The 18,697-nt window shown below is 37.5% G+C and overlaps 1 protein-coding gene across 13 annotated transcripts in view; it reads right to left on the reverse strand.

Moving 5' to 3' along the window:
• Positions 1-18,697, reverse strand: part of SPACA1 (sperm acrosome associated 1) — a 203,611-nt gene that overhangs the window by 4,872 nt on the left and 180,042 nt on the right. For all 13 annotated transcript variants that reach the window (XM_082406000.1, XM_082405998.1, XM_082406004.1 and 10 more), the window contains 6 exons: positions 14,907-14,996; positions 11,689-12,586; positions 9,121-9,177; positions 3,848-3,949; positions 2,987-3,093; positions 1,881-2,016 (listed from right to left, as the gene is read on the reverse strand). In XM_082406000.1, the coding sequence (XP_082262126.1) occupies positions 1,881-2,016; positions 2,987-3,093; positions 3,848-3,949; positions 9,121-9,177; positions 11,689-12,055 (769 nt within the window). In that variant the 5' untranslated portion in view covers positions 12,056-12,586; positions 14,907-14,996. The remainder of the gene's footprint in view (positions 1-1,880; positions 2,017-2,986; positions 3,094-3,847; positions 3,950-9,120; positions 9,178-11,688; positions 12,587-14,906; positions 14,997-18,697) is intronic.

An 18,697-nucleotide genomic window follows, 5' to 3' on the forward strand; every position in this document is an offset into this window, starting at 1 on the left:
TACATTCTCCTCTCTCTCTGTGTCTCTGTGTCTAAATTTCCTCCTTCTTATAAGGACACTAGTCATATTGGATTAAAAGCCCACTCTCCTCTAGTGTGTATGATCTTGTCTTAACTGAATTAATTACATCTGCAACTACCCTATTTCCAGACACAGTCACATTCCTGAAGTTCTAGGAGTTTGGACTTGAAAGTATCTTTTCAGGGGGACATAATTCAATCAAAACCATGCCTAACTATGAAAGACAACTATTGTGGAAGTGAAAAACCTGTTATATGAGAGAATGGATGGGACATTTTCATTAATTAAACCATATTTACCCTGAAAATATTTCAATCATGCATTTGTTTCAAGCCAGTACCATATTGTGTGGACATTTATAGCCAAAATATTTGTTTGATGTCTAAAGAGCCAAGAGGGTCTGTCACAGCGGTATACCCAATTGTCCTTTTTAAAAGAAACTAATAAATACCAAAGTTTTCTGAAAACATTTTGTCTTTTAACCAGTGCATGTGCTGAGATGGCAGAGCTACCCCACCAGCCTTGGACAGCTACAGGAGAGAAAAATCAACTTTGTCTCACTTGCTGACACTGGGGTCTGTGCTCCAGCCCTTAGCTTACACATGTTGCCTTCTAACACAGGAAGAGCTAAGCACCACTAAGCCGTCCTAACAGGGACCAAGCTGTGGGGACAGTAACTGAGACTGGCCTTTGAACCCTTTAATATCCTGAACTATGACTCACTGAGATACTATTTAGTTGATGATGTTTGGTCCTTTTTGGCCTTTTATAGCACTTTATTGAAATTATCCTTTTAATAACACCTGTTATCCCAACATAGGAGTAAGGTTATTAGCTTTCACCATAAAGATGGTTTTTTAAGGACACTGAACAACACATCAAAGAAAGTTACAGTTTATTTTTAAAAATCACCCCCAAAACACCTTAGCTTGTTTCCAGTTCAGTAAAGGGTGTTATGCTTCTCTAGACTGCAGCTTAAGTTCTTTACTTGGGATTGAGAAATAGCTTCAAGAAATCCATGAACTCTCTTAAAATTATGGGTAACTTTTGGCATGTTAGTATATGTGGGTATTTTTCCGGGAAAAGCCTCCCGAGCCTTGATTGGCTTCTCAAAAGAACTTGTGACCAAACCCTTCACACACCCAAAAACACAGATGACAACAATAAAAATGGTTAAGAGCAACTCAACAAAAGGAAATAATTATTTGGCTATAGAAGACATCATAGTTTAAATTGAAAAGACATGCACATGGATCCTTTTTGCAAGGGAAGCATAGTTTCTAACATGTAAAATTATGTTCGGGTCAAGATTTGCCTTTTGTGACATATACTGAGGACTGTATTATTGTTTCAGAAAAAAATGTCTTCGAATGAATAATTTTTAAAAAGATATGCTTTGACATAAGATTTCTTAATTTTATTTATTTTACTGTATCAAAACTTTTGTTAAGCATCCCTTAGAATTCTATGTATCCATTTTCACCTCTGTGATAGAAGTAAAAGTAAGAATATAATTCAAGTTAAAGGACTGTTCTTTGGATATACTTCAGGAATACACCAGTTTCCCAAAGTGAGGTACATCTGACTCTACTTTGTGGAGAAAAATAAGAATTAAGTATTACCTTGCAGAAAAGTCTAAATGGTATAAAACTAGTGGTTCCAAAATGTGATCTCTGGACCAATAGCACCTAGGAACTTGTTAGAAATGGAAATTCTTGTGCCAGCTCCACTAAAGATCTACAGAATCAGAAATTATGGGGGTTGGGCTAGTGATCTGTGTTTCAATGAGACCTCCAGGGGATTCTGATGTGCTTTGAAGTTTGAGATATAAGCAAACCAAAACATTGTTGGGTACTTACCAGTTGTTGTATAGATTGTGAATTTAATAGATGCTACTATTTCATTATTATCCAAGGTTTCACACTCAAAAGCCTTGGGGTGAGTATCCCTGTGAACCTCCAGGATTGCTGAATCATTTGCAAGTATAATGGCCTGCTATTTTAAAAGGCAAAAAAAGGTAACAACATTCTTCATGAAAACTTAAGATCAGGAAACAATTTATTTCTTGTAACAAAATAAGAGCCACTTTCTCTCAGTCTAGGATAGTAATTAATTATGCACATGTATTTTAAAGTCAGATAATCCAGATAACAAGTACCAACTTCCTGCCTGTGTGAAGCAGGGCAAGTTACTCTCTGCATCTCAGCTGCAGCTGGTCCTCCATATCCTTGGGTTCCATGTCAGTGGACTCAACCAACCATAGATTAAAAATATTCAGAAAAAAAATTCCAGAAAGTTCCAAAAAGCAAAACTTGAATTGGTTGCACAGTAGTATTTACTCGGCATTTACATTTTATTTACAACTATTTATATAGCATTTACATTGTATTATAAATAATCTAGAGATGATTTAAAGTATATGGGAGGATGTATTTATGTTATATGCAAATACTACTCCATTTTATATAAGGAACTTGGGCATCCCAGTTTTGGTATCTGAAGGGGTCCTGGAATGAATCCCCTGAGCATACTGAGCAACAACTGTACTTATCTGTAAAATGGGTATAATGATGGGAATTACCTCATAGATTGTTATGTGAGTAAAAGAAACTCTAGCACTTTGTGTATGTCTGGCACTGAATAAGCCCTCTATTAATGTTAGCTACTGTTATCAGTACTGTCTGTACTATATATACAAATGAAACTCTTGCTTCCAAAATAGAACACTTTATATAAAATAGGTGTTTTTAAGTTCTGATAGTAGCTGGCCCTAAGACATATGTAAAGTCTTAGCCTCACTAAGCAATGAAAAAATTTAAATCCCAATAATAATAAAGTTGTATGATTTTAACTTCATTTTTGCAAACTGCTTTTAAAGAGAAAGTTTTCTGAGAGTCATCAAGCACTGGGAAACAAATTTTATCACTCACTAGAAAGCACCAAATTACATACATTCATTACTCACTTGGTCTGGCCTTAGAAGTCTCCAAATATATTTGAAACGGTTTGCAGGAGATGTATGAACACATGCTAGCCTAACACTTTCAAGACTTTCTGAAATTGGTTTACCCCCTGAAAAAAAGAAAAATTAAATACATATATACCAATGGGCACTGTAAACTGCTTTATACACAATACTACTTTTAAAGGTCACTTCCAACTTTAAAACCAATTGCATGCTGGAAGTTAGCAAACGTATTACTGAAAGTTTGACTGTAGAGGAGCAGAGAGGCATCAAAGGTTAAGTCGCCAAAAGAGGCAGGTAGAAAACACCATACCTGTCTGTTCCTTCAGCAGAATAAATCGTGGAGAAGAGATAGCAAGGGCAAACTACTTAGTGATCTATTAAACTTTGAGATCTACTAGTGGCTTCCAATTTACTGCTTAGGGTCAGAATCCCCCTCCCGCCCCATACACTCCGTCCCTTCCATGTTTAAAGATAATGGAATCTCAGACTAGTGAAAGGTGGTATAGAGTGGCTCTCAAGGTTCCCAATGTAGGGTTTACCAATCTACTGATAAGCTGTCATGACCAAAGTGTCAAAAGCGTTTCACTGGAGGACAGCCTCAACCACAGACCCTGAGTGCAATATGGTTCCAGTGTACTAGAGAGAATATGTTAAATTTACACATCACTGAAAAAATGTGAAGCAAAAGTAGAAAGAGTTGTAACTGTCTAGAGAAGCGGAAGCTTAAGTTTTCTTATGAATTCCTTTCAGTATATCACTTGATCACCTCCTTCCACTCACGGCAACCTGAGGTTAAGGATATTTCCCCAGAGTAAATGCTTCCCCCTCAGTCTCCCTCCAATACATAGGCCAACTCACAGCCACAATCGACTGGTCCACGACATTCTTCCACCCGTACGATACATTTGGATTCACTGCCAGGGCATCCATTTGTTAATATAACTTCTCTTATACCAACACCTTTGGTAAAAGAAATCAGCAAATGTTAAAAAAATAATAATAATAATAATTCCAGAGTTCCATTACTTTTCTACCTAGGTCTTTTTGAGACTTTTCTCCTAATTTCAGAAATTAAATTCCTAAATTCAGGGTAATAACATTTAGATATTTTTAGGTCCCTCATTTTGAATTATTTCATAAAACAGCATTTTCCAAAGCGAGTTACATGAAACACTAGTTCCTCTGGTTGTTACCATAAGAAAAAGGATTCCATGGTTATATACATTTGGAAATTATACATTACATTAAAATGAAAGGAACCTCTTTCCTCAGAAATTTAGGGGAACTTTTAATATGCTAGTAAATTAATGTGCTTTTATGTGGAAACTTTCATTGATCTAAGACGTAAAATTTTTACATTTTAACATCTTTGAAATCAGAATGCATCTTAGAATTGACAGCGTGTCAAGAATGGCAGCATTTTTCCTTTTTTAGAGATGCATAAAATGTGATTATCACAGCCAAGAAAGTCTTAGATTTGATGAAATACAGTAGTACACTGGATCTTCTAAATTTATTTAACCATGGAACTTTTTTTTGGGGGGTGGGGTGGGGTGAGCTTGCAGAGGAAATTAAAAAATTACATTTTAACATAAATGATGCTTTTTAATATCGAAATTGGTAAAAATCCCTGTATTAAATACATCAGGACAGACTACTAATGACCAAATCTCCATTTCCAAAAAGATACTCTCATTAGAATTGCCACACATTTCATAGCAAGAAATCACGTCTTTACTGACTGATCTCAGATCTCCACTGAGTTTGCCCTACCATCACCAGAATTGAGGGAAATGATAAAAGCTGGTTCAGTGACGTGCTGAACATGTCCTGTGATAAATAACCTGTGATAAGACTGTGTTGTCACAGGCTAAGGAAGAGTCCATCTTGATATCCTTTCTACCAGATTCCCTCTTTCAGTCCCTGCAAGATGTTAATCATAAAACCCATTCATAAGGCAAGGGAAAGTTGAAGTCTAGAGATGGCTTATAACAGCGGTTCTCAAACTTCAGAGTGCTTGCAAAACACCTGGAGACATACTAACATGTGAATCCTGATTCAGTAAGTAGGTCTGCAGTAGGTCCTGAGGTTCTGCATTTCTAACAAGCTCTCAGTCGATGCTGATGTAGCGAGTCTGTGGACCAAACTTTGAGACACAAAGGAGAGTACTCCATATAAGATAAAGAGAAGGAAGGTTGGAGGGGGAAAGGTCTCTTTTGATTAAAAGAGATGCTTAAGAATGGGTGCAGAATGGCTCCCCTTGAATTTATGAATGGTACTTTTCTATAGAGGCATAGCCTTATTCTGAAATGCATATTTTCCAAGCAGGTATTTTATGCATTTATTTATTTAGCCAGATACAGTTTATCGCAATGATGTGTGTAGATGTGAGATTTTCTGTAAGTCCATACTTAAAAATCTGCCTGTGTATTCCAAGAAAAGAAAACTTTTTGACTACTAAAATATTGTTTTGGGGGTTCAACAGGATTTTCACGAAAGCATTTTTTCCTTTAAATAGTTGTTATAAATTGAAAAGATATCTTAATACTTAAAATTATAGATATGAAATATTGCCTTTTATGGTTTATTTTCTTTTTAGAACTTATCACCATCTGACATATTACATGTTTTACATATTATTGGGTGGGCCAAAAGGGTCATTTGATCTTTTCCATAAGATGGCTCTAGTAGCACTTAGTTGTCTTTAACTTCATTCGAAACAATTTTGTTAGATAGTATGTGACAGCTGTCATATCAGTGTGCATTTAAAAAAAGACATCAAAATTGGTGAATTTTTGTGTAGCCATTTTAACATTGAAGATGGAAGAAAAAAAGCAACATTTTTGGCATATTATGCTTTATTATTTCAAGAAAGGTAAAACTGCAACTGAAACGCACAAAAAGATTTGTGCAGTGTATGGAGAAGGTACTGTGACCGACTGAACATGTCAAAAGTGGTTTGTGAAGTTTCGTGCCGGAGATTTCTCACTGGACGATGCTCCACGGTCAGGTAGACCAGTTGAAGTTGACAGCAATCAAATCGAAACAGTAATTGAGAAGAATTAGTGTTATACCATGCAGGAGATAGCTGACATACTCAAAAATATCCAAATCAAGCACTGAAAATCATTGGCACCAGCTTGGTTATGTGAATCGCTTTGATGTTTGGGTTCCAGGTAAGTTAAGCAAAAAAAACCTTCTTGACCATATTTCTGCATGCGATTCTCTACTGAAAAGTAATGAAAACATTTGTTTAAAGAAAACGTTCCATTTTTAAAACAAATTGTGACAGGCAGTGAAAAGTGGACATTGCAACCATGTGGAACGGAAGAGGCTGTGGGGCAAGCAAAATGAACCACCACCAACCACACCAAAGGCTGGTCTTCATCCAAAGAAGGTGATGTTGTGTATACGGTGGGGTTGGAAGGGAGCCCTCTATTATGAGCTCCTTTGGGAAAACCAAACGATTAATTCCAACAAGTACTGCTCCCAATTAGAACAACCGAAAGTGGCACTCGACGAAGTGTCCAGAATGAGTCAACAGAAAATGCATAATCTTCCAGCAGGATAACACAAGACTGCGTGCTTCTTTGATGACCAGGCAAAAACTGTTACAATTTGGCTGGGAAGTTCTGATTCATCCATCATATTCACCAGACGTTGCACCTACAGATTTCCATTTATTTCGGTCTTTACAAAATTCTCTTAATGGAAAAAATTTCAATTCCCTGGAACACTGTAAAAGGCACCTGGAACAGTTCTTTGCTCAAAAAGATAAAAAGTTTGGGGAAGATGGAATTATGAAGTTGCCTGAAAAATGGCAGAAGGTATTGGAGCAAAAGGGTGAATACGTTGTTCGATAAAGTTCTTGGTGAAAATGAAAAATGTGCCTTTTATTTTTACTTAAAAAACCGAAGGCACTGGGGCTTCCCTGGTGGTGCAGTGGTTGAGAATCTGCCTGCCAATGCAGGGGACACGGGTTCAGGCCCTGGTCTGGGAGGATCCCACATGCCACGGAACGACTAGGCCCGTGAGCCACAATTACTGAGCCTGCGCGTCTGGAGCCTGTGCTCCACAACAAGAGAGGCCCGCGCACCACAATGAAGAGTGGCCCCCACTTGCCGCAACTAGGGAAAGCCCTCGCACAGAAACGAAGACCCAACACAGCCATTAATTAATTAATTTTTTAAAAAAAAACAAAAAAAAAACGAAGGCACTTTTAATCTCTTTGCCCCTACCAAAAAATATGTTCTTTGAAGGCAGAGAGTTTCCACTTCTTTGTTCACTGCTTTATTCCTAGCACCTATAACAATACCTGAAACATAGTAGGCAAAAATAAAAAAACAGAAAACAAAAAAAATTGCTGAATAAACAAATATAATATATAATTTCTGAAGCACATCTTTTTTAAAAAATTTATTTATTTATTTTATTTTTGGCTGCTTTGGGTCTTTGTTGCTGCGCGCGGGCCCTCTCTAGTTGTGGCGAGCGAGGGCCACTCCTCACCGTGGCACAGGGGCCTCTCACTGCAGTGGCCTCTCCCATTGCGGAGCATGGGCTCCAGGCACGCGGGCTTCAGTAATTGTGGCACGTGGGCTCAGCAGTTGTGGCTCACGGGCTCCAGAGTGCAGGCTCAGCAGTTGTGGTGCACGGGCCGTTGCTCCGTGGCACGTGGGATCCTCCCGGACCAGGGCTCGAACTCGTGTCCCCTGCATTGGCAGGCGGATTCTTAACCACTGCGCCACCAGGGAAGTCCCTGAAGCACATCTTTAAATAATAGAGTAGGACAGTATCAATTACTAGAAATGTCATAAAAATAATTCTCTACCTGTGAAAATTTCTCAAGTAAGCAGCCAGAAGATGTAATTTGCAAATGAATAAACACAGGTTTATTACACAGAATTCCTCTAATTTTCTGACTCTGACACACTAAGAAGTTAAAGTAAAAAACAGGTTTCAAACTATCTCAAGAGACAGAAAGTACAATAATGGCTGAAAGGGGCTGGGGCGAGTGGGGAATTACTGTTGAATTGGTGCGGAGGTTTCAGTTTGGGATGATGAAAAAGTTCTGGGGTGGATCGTGGTAATGATTGCATGACAATGTGAATGTGCTTAATTTCACTAAATTGTACATTTAAAAAATTGTTAAAGTAGTAAATTTTATGTTAGATCTATTTTAACATCATTTAAAAAATGCTATCTCAAAAACAATTCAGGCACAATTTTTGACCAAAAAATAAAAAACGTACATATTGTTCTGATCCATATCTGCATGGACTTTCTGTCTTCTTATCCTCTGCTTTTTGTCCTTCCCTCCTGTCACTGTCTTTTTTCCAAGGCAGGTTCTATTTAGAATAAACTTAATTTCATTGTGAATTATCTACTGTCTTCTTAGCACACTAGTCTATAGTGGTTCTCAAAAGATGGTCTTTTAAAAAACAGCATCATTTTTGAACTTGTTTAGAAATACAAATTCTTAGACCCCTTCAAAGGCCTAGTGAGTTAGAAATTTTGAAGTAGGCCTAGCAATCCATGTTTTAACAAGCCCTTCAGGCACCTAGGGTGAACACTTAAGTTTGAGAAACACTGGTCTATTATAGCATGAGTAGTCTTAATCCCACCCCCATGTAAGAGATTTTTATGTCCAATTTCTATTCAAGGAATGATCAAAATAAGTCATAGTCTTTGAATATTATTTTCCCCACAAAGCCAATACCTCTTTTCTCTAAGACATGACATATAAATTGGGAAAATGTATCATTTAAAATAGATTATTACAAATAAAGTAAATTTCTTGATAGATTTGCCAGCACAGTATGTGGAAGACATCTGTGAGATGCATCAGAAGATCTTTCATCTTCTGAACATCTGTGAGATAAAGTTTTACTTTGGTGAAAGCAGTTTATGTGCCCCTCCCCCCCAAAAATATACATATAGGGAGTTGGCTTAAAGTAAGACTTAGAGGTTATGAACTGAAAATATCCTACCTTGTATAGCAACCAGTTTGAGTTTTGTGTGTAAATCATAGATATTAGAAATAGAAATCAGTGAGAGATGAATGAGAGTACACATTGTTTTTACCCCCCCCCCCGCCTCAATACAATGTTATTTATCTGCTCTATGCTACTTACCGCATGTAACGGTGCACATCCCAAATTCTACTTCTTTGACTACTGTCCTATTTGAAACTAAACATAAATGCAAAAATACATTATTTAATCATAGGAAAACTTTTCTAAGTGAAGAACTCTTACTTGGGGATGGAGGATACAAGCACTTATCATATGGAAAGCAGACATTTTTAAAGTTTTATTAAATCAGAAAGGCAATGTCATTCCTAGTACATCTTCTATTACTGTTTAAATCAAAAGAAAACTAAACCTTTGAAGAATTAAATTAGGAAATAACTTACAAAGATTTATATTTAAACCTTGTACATAATTTAAAAATACTGTTTTTCATCAGTGTAATACATGGTGAGTTAAAGTTATATAGGAGGTCAGAAAAACACAAAAAAGCCTGCCAATTATAGGGCCCAATTTTTTCTATTCTCTGTTTTCCAAAAAAATTTGAGTGAGTTATTTCTACCCAAAAAGAAGTAGTTATGCAAAGTGTTCATTAAAATTATGTTATAGATTGGTTCTACTCATTCTCAGGTTAAGATGGTAAATTATTCCTAAGAATTTATTTTGACACTTTATTTAGCAGGATAATCTAGGAATATATAAGTATTCGAGTAGCTAAATATTGTTGGTTTTAAATCTCATGCTTCTCTTTTTCTAATTGTTCTGAAATTTGACATGAATTCCACTAGCTGTAGTATATAATCAATTCTTCATAACTCAGATTAGGACTAGAAGCTCAATAAAAATAAATATTAAATGAGTTGCTAGAAGGTCATTTTTAAAAGGCATTATGTCCTGAGGCAACAATATTACATGGGAATATGCATCAAAACTGGAGTCCAAATTGCTACTCTACCACTAATTAGCTATTCTGAGTTTGGGCAAATTCCTTCAACTGTGTCAGGCCTATTTAACCCCTCTGCAAAATTTGGAAAGGAGAACTTATCTGATTATTATAAGAATTAAACATGATAACGTGCATGCAAGCATTCTGTAACTGGTTTAGCCCTACAAGCACGCTTAAGATAGCATAACCTCATTCACACTTCATTCATTTTGTACTTATTAATTTCATATAATTCTAAGATTTTTTCCTATTTTGATTATTGTAATTTTTCATAAACACTTCTATACTTATAAGCACCAAATACAGTGCCTTGAATATACAGCAAGCAAATATACAATTGATGTATATATAAGTAAATCAATATTGACTTTGTGAAATAATTTGGACTATGACTGATCAATTCTGAATTGACATTTTTGCTTGAAATGCTTGGATACCTTCTGCTGGTACATTATGAAACACAAATTTGAATCTAAGGCATTATAACTCCATCACCTGGGTTTAGCCTAAACTCTAGCATTTACAGCTAGAACTATCCCTTGACCAGTTTGAATTGTTAATTACTTTTAAAACTAGAGAGAAGCAATAGCTACTATGCTTTAGAACATGTTCTTTTCTACCCTAGTCCTCTTTTTCGTATTTCCAAAGTCAAGGACTTCTCCAAGCTCTCTGAAATGTAATGTTATCAAGGCAGTACAAACCTCAATTCCACCATTAACATCAGATAGTCAATTTCTTTATGTCGCTGAGGGTCACTATCCGTCATCAGGAAATAAAAGAATGGCTGATAAATACAGCACCTACTTTGTACGTATAGGAGACATAAGACTGCCAAGGATATTTAAAAGAATCTCAAGCTGGGTCATTTATGGAGGGAAGGGAAGTATTCTCCTTTAGATGGCTGCAAACCTGCAACTGACCTTTTACCTACAAGCACGTGAGTTACTAATCAATGTAACATGTACCACAGCTTGTCAAGTTTTATTGCTTAGTGAGCCAGGAGAATAAGGCAAATTTATGTATCAAACACAGGCTCAGTCTTCGTTGGTTAACATGTATTATTATATTATCTAACAAAGCCTCTAGTTGGATCCCTTTATTGGTGTTTTCTACTGCCACCGTTCCTTTGTGACTCAAAGTTGAACTTACAAATAAAACACTATCACACTGCAGAGGGGCTCAAGGGTGGAGGGTGCATGAAGCTGACACGGGGCTTCCGGGGAATTCTGTCAGCATCTTGGTCTATCTAGACGTGTCACCGTGAGGGGAATTCGGAACTCCCTTGAGTTCTAACCCAAAGTGCACATGTGAAAAGGAGGAAGACCTCAGGCAATTTGGAACTTCAAGAAAAAAAAAAAAAAAAAAAACTGCAATGGAAAGGAAAACACATAACTGCAAGGGAAATGAAAATCGGTCCCCGTGGTGGGAAGCTACTCTCTGATGCTTAAAAAAATAAGCATCTATTCCCTTGTTCAGAGCAATATTTAGCAGTATTTCTGTAGCAATTTCTATACATGTGCTCGTTTATCTTGCTCTGGTCTTGGAGAATTAGCACAGCTTTTTTTTAAGGCCATGAGGTGTGCGATAATGTATAAATTTGGGGTTGGTTTCGAGAGCGAGCTCTACAGATGTTAACTTGGATAGTTCTCATCGTCCTCAAGGAGCAGGGAAGGCTTGACCCTCAAGGGGTGCCTGCGGGTCCCCGCCACGGAGACTCCCACACTCACCATCCTCCTCGGCCTCAGCCTGGGGCTCGTTCTCGGCCTCGCTGTCGTTTTCAGCCTCCTCCTCGCCCTCGTTCTCGCCCTCGTCCTCGCCCTCGCCCTCGTTGGCCAAGCTGGGATCCTGGACCGCGGTGATGTTGATCCCGTACGTTGACTGGAGGCCCGCCAGGAGCAGCCAGCCGACTGTCAGCAGCAGCCCGGCGGAGCAGCCTGCGCCCCCGGGGCTCATGGTTCTCGGCCCGGACGGCTGCCCAAGGTGCAGTCGCAGCCGCCCGCTCCCGAGCAGAGGTGCTTCGAAGAGAGGAGCCGCCGACTCCGAACGCCCACACCGTGCGCCGGCAACCACTGACGCGTCACGGAACGTCACCATCGCGCTGGGCCCACGGAACGCGCGTAGGCCTGACCGCAAGCAAGGCGTCCCGCAGGCCACTTCCGACGGCGCTCGGGTCCGCCCCGCCCCTTCCGGCGTTCTAGGCCAACCCGGCACGCTGGGGGGGCCACGCCTTCGCACTTCCTCATTAGGCGAGCAGCCAGCCAACTGCAGTCGGTGGCAGTTTTCCCTCACCCTGCTTTCTGCTAAAAGGTGCTCGTCCTTCCTGCGTTTACGCCTCTCCAAACCAGACTCCCTAGACCTTCAAGCACTCTATATATGACTTGGCTTCAAATTACTTATGCACAATAGCCAACTCGGCGTGTATCAAGAATGATTCATCATGGCCTTAAGTAGGTTGCCCCAAACTTGATCCGTATCTGCAGGTGAGGCTTGATTTGTAGAGGATATAGGGGGTGCACTTTCTCTCTTTGATCTGAACACTATTGCTGATGCAGGTCAAGCATGTACTCACGTTTTAAGACTTTGTGCAGTGCCGTCAGCTCCAGCTCCGCGTGGGGCTTCGTTGAGCTAGAATGCGAGGTGGGGGGAAAGGAAAGGAGAGGGGAAGATGCAAATACTGTCAGACTAGTTCTTCTCCTTTCTCTATTTGGATAGCTGATGTTTTTGGAACCAAGTATCGGACTTAACCTTTGTCCCTTGTGAATGTCTATCTTCGTGCTTTTGGCCTATTTTTTAAAGTCTCATTGAGATTCTTCTGAAATCTGACTCTGTTGCCTTAATATATTAGATATTTCTCCCAAGTTTGATTTGGAAAATGTTTCCTTCAGATCACTAACAAAAATGTTTAAAAGGGCAACAGGCCAAGAATAGAGCACTAAGAAGTCAGTCTCTGACAATGATCCACTAATCCACACGTTGATTTAACCCAAGAATCAATTCTTTTACTAAAAAAGAGTCCTGTGTTTTATTAAGGTTGAATCAGACTGGAAGCAAGAATACCTTGGCATTCCCACTTGAATCAGTAGAAAATATTAGAGGTAAGTGTAACTCCCCACTGCCCTCTTGATGGTACTTAGTATCACTGTGTCCAATTTTGTCATAGAAAGAAATGAAATTCAGTTAGGTTCCTTCAATTAATGATGTTAATTTCAAGAGGTCAGCTCTAATTAATTAAAATTTCTTGAAGAATAGACTCATAGGCTTTTTGAGTCAAAGGAAGCTTAGAAATAATCTAACACTCCAAGTTCCTCATTTTTAGGTGAAGAGATGAAGAACTGGAGAGACAGGGGGGTGGGGGGGGTGATGAATTGTGCAATTGGGATTGACATGTATACACTGATGTGTATAAAATTGATGACGAATAAGAACCTGCTGTATAAAAAAATGAAATAAAAAAAAAGAACTGGAGAGATTAAATGACTCACCCAAGATCATCCAGAAAATTATCTGTAGTGCAGGGCCTCACAACCACATTTCCTGAATGCTCATTCAATGCTTAGTGTTTCATATAATTTAAAATTAACAGTGAAGAAGCAGTCAGTGGGTAGTCAAGAGTTCAAGGACCGAAAACAAATTAGGGTTAAAATTTTTTTATCTTGTTATTCCACATTTGATTTGATCTAATAGCTATAATGTGGTATTAAGAAAATATTGATGAATAGATGGTTTGATGGATTTCTGTCTCGGATTTGAAACAAAGCTCATTTGGCTATGTTTCTATATAATATTATCCCCTACCTTGAGGTTTAATGTCTAAATTCTTATGATACATGGGCCGAAGAGTAATCGACTACAGAGTGAACTTCAGGCGTAAACTGGCTTTTGGAACATATGTACATCCAGCCTCAGCAGACTAACAGCTAAGCAAGTAACTGAGAAACTTATTAGGAGGGTCTTCAGAGCCACTTATTTGTAGCAAAACTAGATTACTTGAAACAAAAATGAAATTTTTATTTGAATTTTTCTTTCAAAAATGCTTTTTGTTTTGGAAATAGAAAAGAACTGCTAAGAATGGTCAATATTAAAGTTCAAACTGGTATTGGTAAGGAGGCCATAATAATATTTTATATCAACTAAAATACCATAAAATATTATAGCAACTCACAAGATTGTGAGGGAAATTAAAATGAGAAATTAAGAGATGATCTTGAGACACAAAGATGTTTGTTTCATGGCCAAATGAGTCCAGATTTTTTCTTTTTTAAATGCTAAGAAAAATAAGTCACCCATTATGCTTTCAAACACAAACTTGAAAAAGAAAATCTGTAGTATTTCATGGCAACATTGTTGAATTCTTCATATTTAGGACACATCTTTTTCCTGAAGATGGTATCTTTTGGTATCTTCTTTCCTGAAGAGGAAATCCTATGAACTCTAAGGTAAGTGATTTCATTCAAGGAACCATTAATGACTAAATAAACAGCTCCAAAGAGAATCTGGATGGAAATTAAGGGCCTCAAAGAGGAGCTGAAAGATTTTACTCTTAAATAAAGAATATTCAAATAATATCTGTAATAGCAGCAATACTAGTCCCATAAAATATTGTGTTCCTCACATAAGTTATAAGAAAAGTATCTGTCCTCAACAAACTTATAGTACTTCTAGTGGAAGCATAAATAAGTGAAACAAACATTAAGGGCAGAGTATCAAGAAGGGTTGACCCTACTCTGACCTTACATGTACCAAGGACCAGGAATTACAACCTCAATCCCTGATTTGTACCTCTGACCTCCTTGCCTCAGTTCACTCAGCTCTCCTCACCCTGCCTGGCAGTAAGCATCTCCAACTCCAGCTCCGGTTTCCAAGGAGTAAGGATTTCAGCAATTCTTCTGTGACTCCTCTGCCCACCCCACCCCAAAGTATCTCACCTAGGTTGGTCTGAACTTACCCTTCCTGAACTTCCTTTGTGTGAGCATACTTGGCATGTCTGGAGGCAGTAAAATCATGCCTTTATCCAGTCTCCACTCCATCTCATGCTCTGAAAAGAAAGACCAATTTGAAGATTTGTGATATAAACACAAGATTGAAAAGCCCTGAATAGAGGATCACCATAAAAAAGAAAAAAGAAATGAATGAGAGAAATTACAAAGGAAGGATTAACAAAATGGAGTGACTAGATACCTAAGCAGATGAGGGAGAGGCACAAGTAAAGGGAGTTAAGGAAAGTCAGTAGATGTTTTGTTCAAATAGGTTAAGTTGGAGATCAAAAGGTTAAGGTTGAAATTAAGTTGGAGGTATCAAAAAAAGTCAAGTGGAAATGTCCAGTGACAGCTTGAGATGACCCCACACACACACACACACACACACACACACACACACACAAACACACACAAAGCCAGAAGATGAAAACCACTGCCACTGAAAAGACATGCATGAAAAATATATATGTACATCCACTTAATATAATATTCTAAGTATTGCTGTAATGTTACATTACAAAGTTATCAACATTGTTTTATAGTAGAATTTATGAAAATAGGTGTCTGGGAGACAAATTGATTTTGGTTTTAATATGCTTGAATTGGTAAAAAGCATTCCGCATAGTAATCCCCCAGAGAGAGGGCTGTCAAACCACTTTTATCCTATTTCTCTTCTTTAGGGGAAAAGAGTTTTCTCTTCCTGGAGCAAGTGTCTAAGAGCAGAACTTCTCCCCTGTATTTTTATTTTTATTTATTTATTTTTTAAGCTGTGCCGTGCAGCATGTGGGATCTTAGTTCCCAGACCAGGGATCAAACTCACGCCCACTGCATTGGAAGCGTGGAGTCTTAACCACTGGACCACTAGGGAAGTTCCCTCCCTGATCTTTCTGTTTAGCACCCTTATTCCTGTTGTGCTCTCATTCTCTGTCCATCACTTAAAACTATATTGCTACCTGGAGGAATTTCATGGTAGAAACTAGGAGGGCCCCCCCCTGAATTTTTGTACATAGAAATAGTGGTTTCAAATAGTCATAACACATTCTCTCTGTCGATTACATGTTCAGTAGTTTTTTGCTCTTATTCCAGTCTCAGCCTCTCCCACCCCTTTATTTTCTCATGTAATGCAGCTGCCCGCAAAGCCCTTCTTTTAAAGGCCTCCTTAAGGCAATGAGAATTTACAAAGTGTTAAGGGAAGAATAGTATCCAAAAGATATTCTTTCTCTATTTTAATAACAAGAATTGAAAAAACCATTGAAAATTGAATAATATTCTAGAAAAATGTGGTCAGCATTTTGTGAAAGGAGTAAGTGTCACATGTGAATAAGTTTTGACTTATTTGTAGGGCTAAGCCACGTTTTATAAAATTGAATAAGGTTCTCTGTCAGTGGTTATTCAGGTTATAGGTGCACAGGCATCTACATGTGCTACATGATTAAAAAATAAAGTAGAATTTTAGAATTTGCCCATATCTTTTGGTTTCCCCTGCAATTTTTTTGATCTAATATTGTGCTTATTTCTTTTAGTTTTGAATCCATGCTATGAACAAGTACTCTCATTTCCCTTAGTTACTGAGAAACCAGGTCTGTTCCACAATCCCATTTCATTACTGTTCTACCCACACCCACTCCAAACCCAACTTAACTGCTTTCCTGTTTCATTTATCTAATTCCTCCAAAATAGAAGTACCCCTCACCCTGCATTCTGAACACAGACTCCCAGGTGACAAGCCTAAACTGTCCTAATTTCTGAGCTCAAAATTTCTCCAAAATCTCAAGTTTATAATTATACCTCTAGCTCTACTCCCTACTGCCACCATAGCAGAAACCCCACGGAGTATTACAGCTCCCTTAGTTTTAGGATATATATTCATGATAAAAGTCTTTTATCAGATGTGCGTTTTGCAAATATTTTCTTCCAGTCTGTAGCTTAGCTTTTCATTCTTCTAGCTGTATCTTTTCAGGAGTAGAAGATTTAAATTTTATTTAGTCCAATTTGCCCATTTGTTCTTTTATGGGTTGAGTTTGGTGTCTTATCTAGGAAATCTTTGCAAGGTTGCAGATTCCCTCCAGAAATTTTAGGTTTTATATTTAGGTTTACGACACATTTTGAGTTAATTTTTGTATGTGGGTAGGGGTATGGGTTAAATTTCATTTTTTAACAGGGGTATTCAATTATCCTGACACCATTTGTTGAAAAAAAAAAAAAGCACCACTGAATTGCCTTTTCACTATTGTCACAAATCAGTTTTTCCTATGTGTGAGTCTATTTCAGAACTCTATACTGTTCCATTGATCCGTCTATCACACTGTTTTGATTACTGTAGCTTTATTATAGTCTTGAAATCAGGTAGTTTCAATCTTCCAGCTTTGTTCTACTGTTCCCAAATTATTTTGACTATTCTAAGTCTTTGCATCTTTGTATGAATTTTAGAGTCAGTATGTCAATTCCAACAAAAAGTCTGCTAAGGTTTTGATTGGCCTTGAATTTACAGCTTAATTTAGAAATAAAAGACCTCTTATCATTAGTGAGTCTTCAGACTCATGAACAAGGTAAACCCCTTTCAATCTTTAAAATTTTCTGCAATGTTTTGTAGTTTTTAGCATATGGATCTTCTGTATCTTTTGTCAAAATTGTCCATAAGTAGTTCATATATAATGGCTTTGTTAATGGTATTATTTTAAATTTCAACTGCTGATTGTTCATTGCTAGTATATAAAAATAAAAATTTGTATATTGATCTTGTATACTGCAACTTTCCTAAACACACTTATTAGTTCTAATAGGTTTCTTGTATATTCCTTTGGCTTTTCTATATAGACAATCATGCCATCTGTGAATAAAGACACTTTTTCCATTCTAATCTGGATATATTTTACTTATTTTTCTTGCTTTATTGCAATGGCTACAGTCCCCAGTCTGAGGTTAAATAGAAGTGATGTAGGCAGACCTCTTTGTCTTTTTCATGATCTTAGAGGGACAGAATTTAGTCTTTTACCATTAAGTGTGATGTTAGCTGTAGGTTTTTTTGCAGTTCTGTGTCAGGTTGAAGTTCTGTTTTATTCATAGTTTCATTTTGTTTTGGTTTTTAATCAGGAATGGATGTTGGATTATGTCAGATGTTTTTTCTATGTCTATCGAGATGATTTTTTTAGTTTATTAATATGATGAATTATATTGGTTGATTATCTAACGTTAACCCAACCCTGCATTCCTGGGATGAAATCTACTTCATCATGATGATTTAGTTTATCTTTTTTATATATTGTTGCATTCATTTGGCTAATATTTTGTTTATAATTTTTACATCTATATTCATGAAGGATATTGGTCTGTAGTTTTCTTGTAACGTCTTTGTCTTGTTTGGGTATCAGTGCAATGCTGGCCTCATAGTATGAGTTGGGGAATATTCTTTCCTCTTCAGTGTTCTGGAAAAGTTTGTTTGAATTGTCATTATTGCCTTTTTAATATTTGGTTTAATTCATCTGTAAATTATCATCCTGAATATTTCTTCATGGGAAGATTTTTAACTACAAATTCCATCTCTTTAATAGATACAGGTTTGTTCAGGTTATCTGTTTCTTTTGGAGTGAGCTTTAGTAGTTTGTGTCTTCTAAGGAATTTCACCTTAGTTGTCAAATTCAGAGGGATAACAGTGTTTATAAAATTTCCTTATTATCCATTTATTATCTGTGGAATCCACAGTGATGTTACCTCTCTCATTTCTGATATTGCTAATTTATATCTTCTCTCTCAGTCAGGC

This window comes from Balaenoptera borealis (assembly GCF_965194805.1).
Source record: "Balaenoptera borealis genome assembly, chromosome: 9".
NCBI lineage: Eukaryota > Metazoa > Chordata > Mammalia > Artiodactyla > Balaenopteridae > Balaenoptera > Balaenoptera borealis.